The sequence below is a fragment of the Lampetra planeri genome, chromosome 82 (assembly GCF_965212315.1).
Source record: "Lampetra planeri chromosome 82, kcLamPlan1.2.h2, whole genome shotgun sequence".
Lineage (NCBI taxonomy): Eukaryota > Metazoa > Chordata > Hyperoartia > Petromyzontiformes > Petromyzontidae > Lampetra > Lampetra planeri.
Window position 1 is genome coordinate 1,784,119 of NC_136186.1, and position 20,322 is coordinate 1,804,440.

General features: G+C 41.6%; 1 protein-coding gene across 1 annotated transcript in view; it reads right to left on the reverse strand.

Annotated features, from left to right (window-relative positions):
* The window catches only part of LOC144738384 (uncharacterized), a 135,142-nt gene extending 116,188 nt beyond the window's left edge, over positions 1–18,954 (reverse strand). The window contains exons 1-2 of the mRNA XM_078621423.1: positions 18,949–18,954; positions 17,482–18,088 (exon numbers count right to left, since the gene is read on the reverse strand). Of these exons, the coding sequence (XP_078477549.1) occupies positions 17,482–18,088; positions 18,949–18,954 (613 nt within the window). The remainder of the gene's footprint in view (positions 1–17,481; positions 18,089–18,948) is intronic.
* Positions 18,955–20,322: the final 1,368 nt, after the last annotated feature.

Consider the following 20,322-nt stretch of genomic DNA (forward strand, 5'->3'; position numbering starts at 1 on the left):
TAGCCTAAGGTGTGTCGTTTCCCATCGTGGTGCTTGACCCAAGTGGAGGTGCCTCCCCGAGCACATACACACTCCCATCCCGCGCTGCGGGGATACAAAGACGGCCGGGATCTCCCTTTCTCTCCGACCCTGGGTTTAACATCGCTCTTTTATTATGTATTTTATTTCGACCTGGTGGTGATTTATCCCGCTATCCTGGCTTTTCATAAGTTTTACTTTTGTCTTTCATGCATAGGCTTATTATTATTAATTTATTTCCGATATCTTAGGTTAAGGGGTAAGTTTCTTGATCCTAGGAATTCGTATTCCTTGGTGTCTGCATGGTTATATAAGCGGAATATAGTTGACGGTGAATAGCGTTAACATTGATGTTATGTACGATATTATGTATTGTGATGTCATTAACTTAACTTGTTGGTCAGGCTTCACTGACATGAAGTTGCATTTCATAGCCTCGCAGGTTTTTGCCTCACTCTGTCTCTGCTCGCCGTTGTTGTTGCTGTCCAGCTGACGCCGTTAACTCAAGGCCTCATTAATTTCCGTCACTCCTTGTAGGTGAGGGCGGTTGAACCTTGGAGTCAGTTCTGGTTTTTGTCTGCTTGCTTTTTCTGATGTCCCCTGACCCCGGGAGTTATCATTCCTACTTTTATGGCCTGTCGAAGCCCGACTTGCTGTTGCTGGCTGGTGTGTTGTTCCCGGCTTTTTGCTTACGTTTGCAGTTCGCCGTGCTCTTAATTTCCTTCCCTCTTCAACCTTATATCGACTATTCGCTCCTGTCTGGGTGCGCTTCAATTTTGACTTAGGAAGGTTCTGATTGTCATATGCTTTGGGTCGAGTTGTATTTTAAAGTATGGAAATAACATTTCATATTGACTTAATGATGGTGATGGTTCAGTAGGCGTAACTTGTGGCCTGGTTTAATTGGAGTGGGTGTGAATATCAATAACTTTAGCCTACCCTGTTGTTAAATTCTGACTTTAACGTTACTTTAATAGCAATACAGAATAATTGAGCTTTTCGACTTAACTAGGCGAACGCGAACTTTTGGTGACCTCCGCAGCCTTGTTATTCAGCTGAGTCTGCATCCTTGATATACAACGCTCTTATTCGTCTCACTGTGGTCATCCAACCTTCTGCTCTGGGAGTGTTATTCTTAATTTCAGGTCAAAGGCCCCCTCACGTTCAGACGCGCAGGGTTGTTAATCAGCTCCCTCCCCTGTGCACACAGCGTTGCTGACCCACTTCATTTGACCACTCACCCTGGATTTAATAATTTAATTCCTTAAAACCATGCAGGATGGTTGGCTTTTTGCCTTAATTATGTCTGGCTGACTCTCCCACTGTCTCTGCCGCCTGCACGGGTGACATATGCCCGTTCATCAGGCCCCCTCCTTCCTTGAAGCAAGGTTGCAAATTCTGTCATCCTAGCCCTCCTCCAGTTCATTACTTAACAACACCTGGTTTTTGCAGCCTGCTGCTTTTTGGGGTGTTTTCATTCATTATATATCAAGTAAAAAGATAATATATAAAAATATCAAGTTTGGAAGAAGGCTTAGGATACAACAGAATGGTGATTGTTCCTGCCTGCACTGAAGGTGAACATCAGTGTAGGAATGCAGCCAAGGCTGATTAGTCATATGCCTTTCATAATATCCCATATTAGAACCATACTGCTCGAATGAATACGAACTGCGGGCTGCGGGATTTGAATTGCATTATAATCACTCGTATCACATTGTGGTCGTTATTAGATTCACACAATCCACTGCTGGATCTGCCTCCTCAATGGATTCGAGAGTAGGATGGCGACAGCGCCGCAGCTGGCTGCAGTCCCGGATCGCTCTCACAATTTATCAACCGTAACTACACCTCGTACCTTACCCACTTCTTTACTCACCACCGCTCTTCTTACTTTCATCTTCCATCATATAATTTATTTTATTATTTTCATTATTACTTTGGCGTCGCCCGAGTTTTGGGTGGCGGCAGATCCCTGCACCCAACCCCGCCAACCGTGTGTGTGTGGCGCTGTGTAAAGGTTATCTGCTCCATGTGACTGATTCTTCAGTGACAGTTGCGGGTGTTTTTTAGAGTAAAATGCACCCTTTAAGCTGCGTGGATGTCTGGCTCAAATCGCCAAGAAGCAAACTCTTACCAACGTCTAACCGAGACACAGTAACGTCTCGTAAGTCGGACTACACACGCGATTACCAGTTTATCCACTAACAAAGATACTTACTTGTTGATGCACCGCGTATCGATGTCCCTGTAACCCGTCTGAAGAGATCGCCACGTACTCTCCCGAAGCGAAGTAGCCAACCAGTCGCCAAGCAATCGTTCTCGCCAGGCTGGGTCTCGTGGAAGAAGGGTGATCTGATAAGTTCCAGAAGTGTTCACTCATTTCAGGATGACAACAATTTTATACTTCGATAGATACATTGCTTCGTCTCGTAGTTGGATCATCGGCTCTGTTAAATGTGTGGTGTTTATGGTAGAAGTTGCCATGTGTTGTCATCTTCTCACAGCTACTGATCTGGGTGTGCCGTCTTCTTTTAAGATTTGCCCATTCCTGTTATTCATTTTGTCGTAGTGTTTGTGTTGAATTCCATGTCTTGAGTGTTGAGGTTTATTCTAGACTTCGTCACGTTAAGGTGGTGCTTTGTCGTCCGATCGGATTACTTGTTGATGTGGTGTGATGCGCAGTGGTTGTGAGGTGGTTCAATTCCTGATTTTACTCTCGTGGTTAAGTGGTCTTGTTGAGCTAAAGTTGGAGAAAGTCAGTGATCACAACTTTGCTCAATATTTTAAACATGTTCATTAATTTTCATCATTGTGTAATAAATTAATTCACTTAAAATAATAGGTTTAAGAGTGTGCGTGGATTGCACGTTCGTTGTTCCTGTGTTTGATGGCTTGGACTTCTGGACGAATAGCTTCAGTGGAAAAGAATGTCAAAGGGGAAATCGACGTTTACGTTTTTGATTTTAAGATTCTGTTTTAACTGTTTAATTCCAAATTGAGAAATAATTTGCCTAGTTCCTTTCCTGTTTGAGCTTGCGTGTTAATAAAGATTTCTATACGAGTATTAACGTGAGTTTTCTTGCAGATTAATAAAGACCTGTTTTTAAAGATGACTGATTGTACGTTATTGCTACCATATCCTTCCTTAAAAGACGGACGAGTAGACATACACACACGAGTGTGCATCCAAACGCGACTGTATATACAGCGGTGTGCATTCACACACGAGTGTGCATGTGTTTCTACGAGTTTTAACGTTAATATACTTGCAGAACAATAAAGACCTGCTATGTTAAAAATGACTGATCGTCCCTTATTGCTACAATGTTCATAGCGAACACGTGTGGAGGCGAGTTTCAGGTGAAGCATCTCCATCACACAAGTTTACCCTTACCTGGCAGCATCGTGGCAGTCCGCTGGTCACACTCACTACGTCACACTCACGAGCTGTAGGGGCGGGGCTCTGTCTGCTCAGTGACGCTGTTTTCATTCATTTAGCACCACGAGCGGGGAGTCTCATCCCTGTAGTTCCCTGTTGTGTTGGCGCATTCCTACCACATTGCCCCTAAATTCTTTGTACGACAAAATATAAAAAATAATTTGTTTGTTCCAATACATAATCACACACGAGTACACATATACACCCCATGTCCACACACCCACACACGAGTGGACATACACAGCGCTGTCGAAACATTCACGAATGTGCATACACACTGCTTCATACATACACACACGGGTGCACATGCATACAAGTGCGCATACACACACGAGTGTACATATTGAAGTCATGGGCTTCGTTTATTTGCATGAAGTCTTTTTCACGTTCATACTTCCATTTGCCTGCCATTGCTACGGCACACTGGTTCGGATTATTCTTCCCATTTATGAAATCTCGCTAGAATCATTTGCATTTTCTTCATTAACTTATTTGCATTCAATTGCTATTCACGGTACTAAAGCTCCTCATATCTAGCAACATACCTAAGCTCATGTGGCCATTGTGCTTAAGCCTAAGTAGGAATATGCTGAATCATCGTTCGCTTCAGTTTGAATAGGGATGGGCATCTCCTTGAATAAGTATGTGCATGTTGTTAGTTTGCACATTTACAATGGCCTGTAAACTGTGATCAATTTATCGGCTTTATCTGTGAAAATAAATATAAAATGTTGCAATGCTGATGGAGATATACTAAGAGGTGCATGCTTTATAGCGCGGTGACTTGATTTTATGGATATTTTTAAGGACTCTTGTTGATGGTGTGTCTAAACAACGAAGGTTATTTGTTATATTCGATCAATTAAAATGGTTACAATTGCTCTGGATACCCATCTGGATGGTATAGTTTGTAAGTGTTGTTTATTATTATAACCATTATCAGTCTATAGCAGTGTGTATTTACACTGATGTGTATGTACAGTGATGTGTGTGTTTTTATTTACCACGTGTTCTCACGGTAAGTGCATTGCATGTCGAGGGGTTACCAGCCCCTCGCAACAGTCCGGAGACCTCGTGGGCCTCTGTGATGTCTATGAGCCTTCCCTCTCGGACATTGCTCACATTGACCACAGCGTTACCGATCTTTACCGCTGATGAGGTAGGGTGTTGTTTTTACGTAACTTTACTCGTGGGCAGCGGAATGCCAAACAACAGGAAGAGTGGCTCTTCTTCTGAACAAAATAATGAAGCAGCATGGGATCGTGGCGGTGAGCTGTAGGAAGCTGTATGCCCCACGCGTGGAATGGTGATTGTTCCTGCCTGCACTGAAGGTGAACATCAGTGTAGGAATGCAGGCAAGGCTGATTAGTCATATGCCTTTCATAATATCCCATATTAGAACCATACTGCTCGAATGAATGCGAACTGCGGGCTGCGGGATTTGAATTGCATTATAATCACTCGTATCACATTGTGGTCGTTATTAGATTCACACAATCCACTGCTGGATCTGCCTCCTCAATGGATTCGAGAGTAGGATGGCGACAGCGCCGCAGCTGGCTGCAGTCCCGGATCGCTCTCACAATTTATCAACCGTAACTACACCTCGTACCTTACCCACTTCTTTACTCACCACCGCTCTTCTTACTTTCATCTTCCATCATATAATTTATTTTATTATTTTCATTATTACTTTGGCGGCAGATCCCTGCACCCAACCCCGCCAGCCTCCGTGTTCACTGCACACGCCCCGCGGCGCTACAACAGCTGACAAATGCCGGCTGCTGCAGTGTCACACAACCCGCTTAAACTGCCGAATCGCACAGAAGATTGTATGATAATAAATAGAATAAAAGTGTAATGTTTAATATAATGTATAAGGTAATATATAGTATCGTAATTGTATAGTGAATATACAGCAGTGTGGTATACAGTAGGGTGGTTAGAATAATACATAGTGTAATATTATAATGTATAGTCTAAGGTGGTGTATAGTAATACAGTATGTATTTTAATGTTGGGTTTGTCTATGGCAGTATATAGTACGGGGTAGATTCGTGTGATGTAAGAGAAAAAAGTGTAGCTGGAGGCATATTCTATTTTTTGCGACTTAAATTGTAACGTATGAATTACTGTTAGTAGCTCAGCTTATTGGAGAGTATATTTAGTATACTGATGATACTGATGTAGTTTATATTTTAGTTTTTTACGTGGTGGTTTAGTTACTGCAGCTTCATACTATTAACATTCCTTCCCTTTATTAATGCTAACCCTACTCCCTCCCTTTGATGCTGCTAATCCTGCATAATGCATGGGCATAATATGACTTTGAAACCCCCCGCCCACCTCCTACGCATTCCACATAATACGTATGTACATCTCACTGCATAATTGTACACTTCCGTTTGAATAAGGATGTGCATCTCCATGCATAATTCCGTGCTTCATGTTAATTTGCTAATATTGACCCCCCAATGTCCTCTAAACTGCTGCAAGTTTAGAGGATTATAAAGCGACATGCAGCCTGAAATATCAAAATTGGTGATCTCGAGCTTGATTTGGAATAAGATGTGCAAGTTTATACTGTACTGACTTTGTTTAATAAATATATTTAAGGACAATCGTGTTGAGCGGGGTGCTTCTAGAAAGGAGTGTTTTATATTATAATTTCTGCCATGAACTTTGAATAATCATCTGAATGTAAGCGTGGTTTATTATGATGTCCATATTAGAGGTGTTTTGGGTTAGATCGCTTAAATATATACATGTGTCGTTGAAACCCGCCACCACCCGACAAAGCCAACTAGTAAGGGTTGTCACGTAAACAGAACATGCAAATTTGTCACTAGTACAGCACACCGGTTTGTTGAAGAGCCAAGCCACAACATTTACAATCTGAGTACGACGTTTCGCCTGTAATTAAAACTAGCCTCATCAGTCGACAGTCAGCTTTGGGAAGTCTCATGTGTTGACCACGCAGCTGAGCTCTATTGAAGTACGCTGCCCTTTGTCGGCATGCATTTATGTAATGTTTTATTTTAAAGACACATTTCTATACTTCAGCGATCTGACCTAACAACCTCTATTATGGATGCTATTGGTCCCGAAATCCTACATGTTAAACTCGTGTGTATGTGTTTAATATTTTGGATGTTTTTTTTAATGATAATTGCATTAAAAATGGAGATGTTACCAGCGCCTCGAACCCGTCCAGAGACCTCGTGGGCCTCTGTGGTGGCTCCGCGCCTTCCCTCCAGGACATTGCTCACATCCAAGCGTTACCGTCCGGCACCGCGGATGCGGTAGCGGATTCTTTTTTCCGATCTTTACTCGAGGCTGGGTAATGCCAAACAACAGGGGGCTCTTCTTCTGAGAAAAAAAACGGATCAAGGGGGCGTGGGAGAGTGGCGTAAGGTGTGGAAAGCTCTCAGCCCCAGGCTACCGTGGGGAGTGGTGGTTGCTCATGCATCCACCGAAGATGAATATCAGTCGAGGGATGAAAGCAAGGCAAATGAGTTAGATTCATTCTATGACCTCCTACCTAATAATCCCATGATACTCATATGTATGGATGTCATATGTTTATATATGCGAACCTAGGGACGGAAATGCGAACTGGGGGTGAGGGATTAGAATTGCACTATAATTATTAGAATCGCAATGTGGCCGCATTAGAATTTGCTGAATGTGCAATCTCAATGAATTTGAATAGCTATTTACAGTATTTAACCACACAATCCAAATCAAAACTCGATGAGCATATTTATTGTTTCAGTTGTTAGATCTAGTAATATGTTATTCATAATCATCACGATCAATGGGCTAAGGGTGCATAGGTGTGAACTGCACATGTATGTACAATCGTGCGTGTTCGCAGTGGAACGCAATCCTTGTGTGCATACACTGCTGTGTATGTACACTGCGTTGTATGTCTGTATGTACACCCTGTATATGCACACTGGTGTGTGTATGCACTCCGCTTTTTAAATGCAGCAGTGTTTGGATGCACACTCGTGTGTGCATGTCTACTCGTCCGTGTTTTTTTAATGAAGGATATGGTAGCAATAACGTACGATCAGTCATGTTTAAAAACAAATCAGGTCTGTATTGATTTGCAAGAATATTAACAGTAAAACTCGCATTAAATGTTTTTATCAATTCGCTTGGTCAAACGGTTAACAAACTAGGAAATTTATATCACTTTCAGGAATGCAACAGTTATAAAATATTCTCAAATCAAACACGTAAATATCGATTAATAATCTTCTTGGTTCTTTCGGTAAAGTTACGTATAAGGGAAATAATAAAAATAAAACATAATAAAATAATTCTCACGACGTTTCGGCCACAACGCACACAGCCGTCCTCAGGTGAAGAACAGGTCTGTCGGGGAGACAGCGTCTGAATGAAACACCACCACGCTTGGAGCGTATATTTAAGCTGGGTTGTAAGGGGAAGAGCGCCTTTACAAATTAATTTGCAAATCAAGAGGAATTTAGCATATGCAGATATGTGATTAGTACTACTTGTGAAATGCGTAGGAGGTGGGCGGGGGGTTTCAAAGTCATATTATGCCCGTGCATTTATGCAGGAATAGCAGCATCAAAGGGAGGGGATAGGGGTAGCATTAATAAAGGGAAGGAATGTTAATAGTATGTAGCTGCAGTAACTAAACAACCACGTAAAAAACTAAAGTATAAACTACATAGTATCATCAGTATATTAAATATACTCTCCAATAAGCTGAGCTACTAACAGTAAGTAATACATTCCAGCTAAACTTTTTTCCCTTACATCACACGGGTCTACCCCGTTCTATATGCTGCCATCGACAAACCCAACATTAAATTACATACTGTTCAGATAATCGTCGCTGGTGTTGGCCGTGAGCATGAATTTAACGTGAGCGAGAAGTGAGCTGTGCGCTAACCACTACACTACCTCTACACACGCGCGAGTGTGCATGCACAGCAATATTAACGTCAATATTTTTTTGCAGATTAATAAAAATCGGATTTTTTAAAGTTATCTGAGCGTCCGTTAACTGTACAATGCTTACAACAAACACGTACACACACGAGTCAAAGTCAAGTGTACTTACACAGCAGTGTAAATACACACACGCTTACAGGCAATACCATGTCGATTATCGTTAAAAGTGTATGACAGCAATCGTAATAATTTGCGTGGATTAAATTAAACAAATCACCTTGATTGTTCTGTAGCGCTCATATCAACACAAGTACTTCAATATATTTATAAAACAAAGTCAGCACGGTATAAACTTGCACCTCAAATTCCAAAATCACAATTTTAATACTTCAGTCTGCATTTCCCTGGTAACGCATTTGAACTGGCAGCATTTTGCAGCATATTGCAGGGTGAATATAGTAGCAAATGAATGCAAATTATGCGGTGAGATGAATATACGTATTCAGGCTTAAGCTCAATGGCAAGATTAGCGAAGCTCTGTTGCTAGATATGCAGATTGTAAATTCTAAAAGCAAAAATTTAATTTAAAGATCATGAAATACAACGTCGAGAAATTCATATTTCATCAATGCAACATCATTCCAAACGACCCCACCATTTGTGTGCTGGTGTCATTGACCCAATTCGAATGATACCTGTGACTTACAGCTTTCCACACCTTACGCCACGCTCCCACGCCCCCTTCATTCGTTTTTTGTTAATCAGAAAGAGGCACTCCCTGTTCTTTGCCATTCCCCTGCCACGAGTAAAGTTTTGCAAAAACAACCCCCTTCCTTCATTGACCGTGTCAGACGGTAACGCTGTGGTGGATGTGAGCAATGTCCCGGAGGGAAGGCTCGTAGCCACCACAGCTGCCCACGAGGTATTTGGACGGGTGCGAGAGGCTGGTAACCCCTCAATATTCAATGCAATTACCGTAAAAACACGTCCAAAATATTAAACACGTGCAAAATATTGAACACAAACACACTGGTGTATATACACACCGAAGGTCGTATGTTACAGACTAAAAGGTGGTTGATTGTTCTTGTTGCATTACTTTATTAAAGACCACGCTTACAAGCTAAACCATTCAGATGATTATTTAAAGTTTATGACGTAAATTATAATATAACACACTTGTTTGCTAGAAGCACCACGTTCAACACGAGTGTCCTTAAATATGTTTATTAAACAGGTTCATCACAGTATAAACTTGCACCTCTTAGTCCAAATCAAACTCGACATCTTCATTTCTATATTTCGAACTGTATGTGGCTGTTAGATCTTCTAAACCTGCAGCAGTTTACAGGACATAGCCGGGCGAATATTAGCAAATTCACAGGAAACACTGAATTATGCATACAATTATGCAGTGAGATGCACATACATATTAAGGTTTAATAACAATGGCCAGATTAGCTAAGCTATGTTGTTTGATATGCAGTTTGTTAATGTAAAAAAATAAATTTAATGCAAGGTCCATGATAGGCCAAGACGAGAACAAAGGATTTGGATGCTAGAGGGGAGTTATAAGGAGCTTAAAATCAGACCTCAAGACCATTTGGAGAGGAATTTCACTGAGGAAAGAGGCTCGACTCCTCGCTCTGCAGATTACCCTTCTGCTAGACCCAGCCTTGGCGAGCACGATTGCGTGGCGACTGGGAGAGTTTGTGGCGATCTCTTCAGACGGGTTACAGGGACATCGATACGCCGTGCATCAACAAGTAAGTGACTTTGCTAGTGGATACACTGGTAATCGTGTGTCGTCCGACTTACGAGACGTTACTGTGTCTCAGTTAGACGGTAGTGAGAGTTTGCTTTTTGGCGATTTGAGCCAGACATCCACGCAGCTTAAAGGGTACCTTTAACTCTCAACAACACCCGCGACTGTTCCTCTGCTCTGAAGAATCAGTCACATGGAGCAGATAAACTCTCCACAGCGCCACGCACACACGGTTAAGAAGCCATTCAATTTCTCTGCGTGTGTGAAGTCATTTTCACTGAAATCAACTCTTAACCGTCACCAGAAAACACACACGGGCGAAAAGCCGTTCAATTGCTCTGTGTGTGGGAAGTCATTTTCACGGAAATCAACTCTTAACAGTCACCAGAAAACACACACGGGCGAGAAGCCATTCAAGTGCTCTGAGTGTGGGAAGTCATTTTCACAGAAATCAACTCTTAACAGTCACCAAGAAACACACACGGGCGAGAAGCCATTCAATTGCGCTGTGTGCGGGAAGGCATTTGCAAGGAAGTCAGATCTTCACACGGTCATCACCCCGAAACAAGCATGAGAAGATCAGCAATGATAGGGAAGTGAAATCAAAAGGTGCAATACAAAGTGCTGCAATTAGTCCTGAAAAAAATGAATCTTTCGAACCTGGATAATCAAAGTATTGAGTACTTCTGTTAAAGTCCTGGAATGTGCACGTTTGTGTCTCTGTTAGATCAATTTATAAGGTGAAATTGATTATATCAGTGATTTCCAGCACAACTCCAAGCTAATGTAATCAATGTAATAAATCCATTCGATTGCTCTGTGTGTTGGAAGCATTTTCACAGTCAGCAACACTTCACAGGAATCATCAAGCAAAGAGTACAAATGTTGTCATGAGTCCTAAACGAAATTCCTCTTTCGAGCCCATGCAGTTGCAACCTGAGAGATGGATTTATGTATTGGAGTGGCTGGAGAGTCATATTTCTGTCTCTTATATATTTTTTTCAGTGATTTCTAGGATTTCAAGCGAGAGTGATGTTGTTAATGCTCTACATTGTGTTCAGATAAAAGTGTTCCTGATAAGTTCCAGAAGTGTTCACTCATTTCAGGATGACAACAATTTTATACTTCGATAGATACATTGCTTCGTCTCGTAGTTGGATCATCGGCTCTGTTAAATGTGTGGTGTTTATGGTAGAAGTTGCCATGTGTTGTCATCTTCTCACAGCTACTGATCTGGGTGTGCCGTCTTCTTTTAAGATTTGCCCATTCCTGTTATTCATTTTGTCGTAGTGTTTGTGTTGAATTCCGTGTCTTGAGTGTTGAGGTTTATTCTAGACTTCGTCACGTTAAGGTGGTGCTTTGTCGTCCGATCGGATTACTTGTTGATGTGGTGTGATGCGCAGTGGTTGTGAGGTGGTTCAATTCCTGATTTTACTCTCGTGGTTAAGTGGTCTTGTTGAGCTAAAGTTGGAGAAAGTCAGTGATCACAACTTTGCTCAATATTTTAAACATTTTCATTAATTTTCATCATTGTGTAATAAATTAATTCACTTAAAATAATAGGTTTAAGAGTGTGCGTGGATTGCACGTTCGTTGTTCCTGTGTTTGATGGCTTGGACTTCTGGACGAATAGCTTCAGTGGAAAAGAATGTCAAAGGGGAAATCGACGTTTACGTTTTTGATTTTAAGAATCTGTTTTAACTGTTTGATTCCAAATTGAGAAATAATTTGCCTAGTTCCTTTCCTGTTTGAGCTTGCGTGTTAATAAAGATTTCTATACGAGTATTAACGTGAGTTTTCTTGCAGATTAATAAAGACTGTTTTTAAAGATGACTGATTGTACGTTATTGCTACCATATCCTTCCTTAAAAGACGGACGAGTAGACATACACACACGAGTGTGCATCCAAACGCGACTGTATATACAGCGGTGTGCATTCACACACGAGTGTGCATGTGTTTGTACGAGTTTTAACGTTAATATACTTGCAGAACAATAAAGACCTGCTATGTTAAAGATGACTGATCGTCCCTTATTGCTACAATGTTCATAGCGAACACGTGTGGAGGCGAGTATCAGGTGAAGCATCTCCATCACACAAGTTTACCCTTACCTGGCAGCATCGTGGCAGTCCGCTGGTCACACTCACTACGTCACACTCACGAGCTGTAGGGGCGGGGCTCTGTCTGCTCAGTGGCGCTGTTTTCATTCATTTAGCACCACGAGCGGGGAGTCTCATCCCTGTAGTTCCCTGTTGTGGTGGCGCATTCCTACCACGTTTCCCTTAAATGATTTGTACGACACAATATAAAAACAATTTGTTTGTTCCAATACATAATCATACACGAGTACACATATACACTCCCATGTACACACACCCACACACGAGTGGACATACACAGAAGTACAGATCCATGTACATACAAACAGTAGTATACTTGTATAGCGGGGTTTTGTCATTATTTTCACAGGTTAGGCTGACGATATGAATCTTAGATGCCCCGCTGAGTGGTCACAACATCTATGCTTCTATATAAGAAACAAAACAGTGAGACTTCCCAAATCTGGCTGTCGACTGATGAAGCTAGTTTTAATTACAGGAGAAACGTCGTACTCACATTGTAAATGTTGTGGCTTGGCTCTCCAACACACCGGTGTGCTGTACTAGTGACACATTTGCATGTTCTGTTTACGTGACAACCCTAACAAGTTGGCTTTGTCGGGTGGTGGCGGGTTTCAACGACACATTTATATATTTAAGCGATCTAACCCAAAAAACCTTTAATATGGACATTATAATAAACCACGCTTACAAGCTAAACCATTCAGATCATTGTTTAAAGTTCATGGCAGAAATTATAATATAAAACACTCGCTTTCTAGAAGCACCCCGCTCAACACGATTGTCATTAAATATATTTATAAAACAATGTCAGTACAGTATAAACTTGCACATTTTATTCCAAATCAAGCTCGAGATCACCAATTTTGATATTTCAGGCTGCATGTCGCTTTATAATCCTCTAAACTTGCAGCAGTTTAGAGGACATTGGGGGGTCAATAATAGCAAATTAACACGAAGCACGGAATTATGCATGGAGATGCACATCCTTATTCAAACGGAAGTGTACAATTATGCAGTGAGATGTACATACGTATTATGTTGAAATGCAAATATGGGATTAGTCACTACTTGTGGAATGCGTAGGAGGTGGACGGGGGGTTTCAAAGTCATATTATGCCCGTGCATTATGCAGGATTAGCAGCATCAAAGGGAGGGAGTAGGGTTAGCATTAATAAAGGGAAGGAATGTTAATAGTATGAAGCTGCAGTAACTAAACCACCACTTAAAAAACTAAAATATAAACTACATCAGTATCATCAGTATACTAAATATACTCTCCAATAAGCTGAGCTACTAACAGTAATTCATACGTTACAATTTTACGTCGCAAAAAATAGAATATGCCTCCAGCTACACTTTTTTCTCTTACATCACACGAATCTACCCCGTACTATATACTGCCATAGACAAACCCAACATTAAAATATATACTGTATTACTATACACCAGAGGTGGGACAAAGTCATTGTTATGCAAGTCCAAGTCGAGTCGCAAGTCATCAAATTCATGACTCGAGTCTGACTCGAGTCCAAGTCACATGACTCGAGTCCACATCTCATAGGTGGGACAAAGTCATTGTTATGCAAGTCCAAGTCGAGTCGCAAGTCATCAAATTCATGACTCGAGTCTGACTCGAGTCCAAGTCACATGACTCGAGTCCACACCTCTGCTATACACCACCTTAGACTATACATTATAATATTACAGTATGTATTATTCTACCCACCCTACTGTATACCACACTGCTGTATATTCACTATTCAATTACGATACTATATATTACCTTATACATTATATTAAACATTACACTTTTATACTATTTATTATCATACAATCTTCTGTGCGATTCGGCAGTTTAAGCGGGTTGTGTGACACTGCAGCAGCCGGCATTTGTCAGCTGTTGTAGCGCCGCGGGGCGCGTGCAGTGAACACGGAGGCTGGCGGGGTTGGGTGCAGGGATCTGCCGCCAAAGTAATAATGAAAATAATAAAATAAATTATATGATGGAAGATGAAAGTAAGAAGAGCGGTGGTGAGTAAAGAAGTGGGTAAGGTACGAGGTGTAGTTACGGTTGATAAATTGTGAGAGCGATCCGGGACTGCAGCCTGCTGCGGCGCTGTCGCCATCCTACTCTCGAATCCATTGAGGAGGCAGATCCAGCAGTGGATTGTGTGAATCTAATAACGACCACAATGTGATACGAGTGATTATAATGCAATTCAAATCCCGCAGCCCGCAGTTCGTATTCATTCGAGCAGTATGGTTCTAATATGGGATATTATGAAAGGCATATGACTAATCAGCCTTGCCTGCATTCCTACACTGAAGTTCACCTTCATTGCAGGCAGGAACAATCACCATTCCACGCGTGGGGCATACAGCTTCCTACAGCTCACCGCCACGATCCCATGCTCCTTCATTATTTTGTTCAGAAGAAGAGCCACTCTTCCTGTTGTTTGGCATTCCGCTGCCCACGAGTAAAGTTATGTAAAAACAACCCCCTACCTCATCAGCGGTAAAGATCGGTAACGCTGTGGTCAATGTCCGAGAGGGAAGGCTCATAGACATCACAGAGGCCCACGAGGTCTCCGGACTGTTGCGAGGGGCTGGTAACCCCTCCACATTCAATGCACTTACCGTGAGAACACGTGGTAAATAAAAACACACACATCACTGTACATACACATCAGTGTAAATACACACTGCTATAGACTGATAATGGTTATAATAATAAACAACACTTACAAACTATACCATCCAGATGGGTATCCAGAGCAATTGTAACCATTTTAATTGATCGAATATAACAAATAACCTTCGTTGTTTAGACACACCATCAACAAGAGTCCTTAAAAATATCCATAAAATCAAGTCACCGCGCTATAAAGCATGCACCTCTTAGTATATCTCCATCAGCATTGCAACATTTTACATTTATTTTCACAGATAAAGCCGATAAATTGATCACAGTTTACAGGCCATTGTAAATGTGCAAACTAACAACATGCACATACTTATTCAAGGAGATGCCCATCCCTATTCAAACTGAAGCGAACGATGATTCAGCATATTCCTACTTAGGCTTAAGCACAATGGCCACATGAGCTTAGGTATGTTGCTAGATATGAGGAGCTTTAGTACCGTGAATAGCAATTGAATGCAAATAAGTTAATGAAGAAAATGCAAATGATTCTAGCGAGATTTCATAAATGGGAAGAATAATCCGAACCAGTGTGCCGTAGCAATGGCAAGCAAATGGAAGTATGAACGTGAGAAAGACTTCATGCAAATAAACTAAGCCCATGACTTCAATATGTACACTCGTGTGTGTATGCGCACTTGTATGCATGTGCACCCGTGTGTGTATGTATGAAGCAGTGTGTATGCACATTCGTGAATGTTTCGACAGCGCTGTGTATGTCCACTCGTGTGTGGGTGTGTGGACATGGGGTGTATATGTGTACTCGTGTGTGATTATGTATTGGAACAAACAAATTATTTTTATATTGTGTCGTACAAAGAATTTAGGGGCAACGTGGTAGGAATGCGCCAACACAACAGGGAACTACAGGGATGAGACTCCCCGCTCGTGGTGCTAAATGAATGAAAACAGCGCCACTGAGCAGACAGAGCCCCGCCCCTACAGCTCGTGAGTGTGACGTAGTGAGTGTGACCAGCGGACTGCCACGATGCTGCCAGGTAAGGGTAAACTTGTGTGATGGAGATGCTTCACCTGAAACTCGCCTCGACACGTGTTCGCTATGAACATTGTAGCAATAAGGTACAATCAGTCATCTTTAAAAACAGGTCTTTATTCATCTGCAAGAAAACTCACGTTAATACTCGTATAGAAATCTTTATTAACACGCATGCTCAAACAGGAAAGGAACTAGGCAAATTATTTCTCAATTTGGAATTAAACAGTTAAAACAGATTCTTAAAATCAAAAACGTAAACGTCGATTTCCCCTTTGACATTCTTTTCCACTGAAGCTATTCGTCCAGAAGTCCAAGCCATCAAACACAGGAACAACGAACGTGCATTCCACGCACACTCTAAAACCTATTATTTGAAGTGAATTAATTTATTACACAATGATGAAAATTAATGAACATGTTTAAAATATTGAGCAAAGTTGTGATCACTGACTTTCTCCAACTTTAGCTCAACAAGACCACTTAACCACGAGAGTAAAATCAGGAATTGAACCACCTCACAACCACTGCGCATCACACCACATCAACAAGTAATCCGATCGGACGACAAAGCACCACCTTAACGTGACGAAGTCTAGAATAAACCTCAACACTCAAGACACGGAATTCAACACAAACACTACGACAAAATGAATAACAGGAATGGGCAAATCTTAAAAGAAGACGGCACACCCAGATCAGTAGCTGTGAGAAGATGACAACACATGGCAACTTCTACCATAAACACCACACATTTAACAGAGCCGATGATCCAACTACGAGACGAAGCAATGTATCTATCGAAGTATAAAATTGTTGTCATCCTGAAATGAGTGAACACTTCTGGAACTTATCAGGAACACTTTTATCTGAACACAATGTAGAGCATTAACAACATCACTCTCGCTTGAAATCCTAGAAATCACTGACAAAAAATATATAAGAGACAGAAATATGACTCTCCAGCCACTCCAATACATAAATCCATCTCTCAGGTTGCAACTGCATGGGCTCGAAAGAGGAATTTCGTTTGGGACTCATGACAACATTTGTACTCTTTGCTTGATGATTCCTGTGAAGTGTTGCTGACTGTGAAAATGCTTCCAACACACAGAGCAATCGAATGGTTTTATTAAATTGATTACATTAGCTTGGAGTTGTGCTGGAAATCACTGATATAATCAATTTCACCTTATAAATTGATCTAACAGAGCCACACGTGCACATTCCAGGACTTTAACAGAAGTACTCAATACTTTGATTATCCAGCCATTCCAGCAGCCATTTCTCATTATCAACCCGCATGGGGTCGAAATAGGAATTGTCGTCAGGACTCATTACATCCGCTACATCAACGCATCTCTCAGGATCCACCTGCACAGGTTCGAAAGATTCATTTTTTTCAGGACTAATTGCAGCACTTTGTATTTCACCTTTTGATTTCACTTCCCTATCATTGCTGATCTTCTCATGCTTGTTTCGGGGTGATGACCGTGTGAAGATCTGACTTCCTTGCAAATGCCTTCCCGCACACAGCGCAATTGAATGGCTTCTCGCCCGTGTGTGTTTCTTGGTGACTGTTAAGAGTTGATTTCTGTGAAAATGACTTCCCACACTCAGAGCACTTGAATGGCTTCTCGCCCGTGTGTGTTTTCTGGTGATTGCGACGAGTTGATAAATCTGCAAATGCCTTCCCACACACAGAGCACTTGAACGGCTTCTCGCCCGTGTGTGTTTTATGGTGACCGTTAAGAGTTGATTTCCGTGAAAATGACTTCCCACACACAGAGCAATTGAATGGCTTCTCGCCCGTGTGTGTTTTCTGGTGACGGTTAAGAGTTGATTTCAGTGAAAATGACTTCCCACACACAGACCAATTGAACGGCTTCTCGCCCGTGTGTGTTTTCTGGTGATTGCGACGAGTTGATAAATCTGCAAATGCCTTCCCACACACAGAGCACTTGAACGGCTTCTCGCCCGTGTGTGTTTTATGGTGACTGTTAAGAGTTGATTTCCGTGAAAATGACTTCCCACACACAGAGCAATTGAACGGCTTCTCACTCGTGTGTGTTTTCTGGTGACGGTTAAGAATTGATTTCAGTGAAAATGACTTCACACACGCAGAGAAATTGAATGGCTTCTTAACCGTTGATTATGAAAGATATGGTAGCAATAACGTACGATCAGCCATCTTTAAAAACAAATCAGGTCTTTATTAATCTGCAAGAAAACTCACGTTGATACTCGTATCGAAATCTTTATTAATACGCATGCTCAAACAGTTAAAATATATTCTTAAAATCAAACACGTAAACGTCGATTTTCCCTTTGACGTCCTTTTCGCTTGAAGCCATTCGTCCAAATGATAAAATTGTTGTGAGAAGATGACAACACACCTTCTACAATAAACAGCACACATTTAACAGCCCCGATGATCCAACGACGAGACGAGGCTATGAATCTATCGAAGTATAAAATAGTTGTCATTCTGAAATCAGTGAACTCTTCTGGAACTTCAAAGGAAGACATTCATCTGAACACATTATAGAGCATTCACAACATCACTCTCCCTTGAAGTCCTAGAAATCACCGAAATATATATATATATATAAGAGACACGAATATGACTCTCCAGCCACTCCACTACATCAAGCCATCTCTCAGGATGCAACTGCATGGGGTCGAAAGAGGAATTTCGTTTAGGACTCATGACAACATTTTTACTCTTTGCTTGATGATGCCTTTGAAGTGTTGCTGACTGTGAAAATGCTTCCAACACACAGAACAATCAAACGGTTTTGTTGAAATAATTACACTAGCTTGGAGTAGTGCTGGAAATCACTGATATAATCAATTGCACCTAATAAATTGATCTAACAGAGACACAAACGTGCACATTCCAGGACTTTAACAGAAGTACTCATTACTTTGATTATCCAGCCACTCCAGCAGCCATTTCTCATTATCAACCTGCATGGGGTCGAAATAAGAATTGGCGTCAGGGCTCAGTACATCCAGCCATCTAGCAGGATCCAACTGCATGGGGTCTAAAGAGGAATTGTCGTCAGGACTCATTACATCCACTACATCCACGCATCTCTCAGGATCCACCTGCACAGGTTCGAAAGATGCATTTTTTTCAGGACTCATTGCAGCACTTTGTATTTCACCTTTTGATTTCACTTCCCTATCATTGCGGATCTTCTCATGCTTGTTTCGGGGTGATGACCGTGTCCTTTCCAACGGAGAACACTTGAATGGCTTCTCGCCCGTGTGTGTTTTCTGGTGACTGTGAAGATTTGATTTCCGTGAAAATGACTTCTCACAAACAGAGCAATTGAACGGCTTCTCGCCCGTGTGTGTTTTCTGGTGACTGTTTAGAGTTGATTTCTCTGCAAATGCCTTCCCACACGCAGAGAAATTGAATGGCTTCTTAACCGTGTGTGCGTGGCGCTGTGGAGAGTTTATCTGCTCCATGTGACTGATTCTTCAGAGCAGAGGAACAGTCGCGGGTGTTGTTGAGAGTTAAAGGTGGATGTCTGGCTCAAATCGCCAAAAAGCAAACTCTCACTACCGTCTAACCAAGACACAGTAACGTCTCGGAAGTCGGACTACACACGCGATTACCAGTTTATCCACTAACAAAGACACTTACTTGTGGATGCACGGCGTATCGATTTCCCTGTAACCCGTCTGAAGAGATTGCCACGAACTGTCCCGAAGCGACGTCGCCAACCAGTCGCCAAGCAATCGTGCTCGCCAGGCTGGATCTCGTGGAAGAAGGGTTATCTGCAGAGGGAGGAGTCGAGCGTCTATCCTCAGCAAAATCCCTCTCGAAATGACCTTGAGGTCTGATTTTAAGCCCCTTATAACTTCGCTCTCGCATCCAAATCCTTTGTTCTCGACTTGGCTTATCATGGACTTTGCATTCAATTGTTAATTTTTACATTAACAATCCGCATATCTAGCAACATAATACGTATGTACTTCTCACTGCATAATTGTACTCTTCCGTTTGAATAAGGATGTGCATCTCCATGCATAATTCCGTACTTCGTGTTAATTTGCAAATATTCACCCCCCAATGTCCTCTAAACTGCTACAAGTTTAGAGGATTATAAAGCGACATACAGTCTGAAATATCAAAATTGGTGATTTCGAGCTTAATTTGGAATAAAATGTGCAAGTTTATACTGTACTGACTTTGTTTAATAAATATATTTAAGGACAATCGTGTTGAGCGGGGTGCTTCTAGAAACGAGTGTTTTATATTATAATTTCTGCCATGAACTTTGAATAATCATCTGAATGTAAGCGTGGTTTATTATGATGTCCATATTAGAG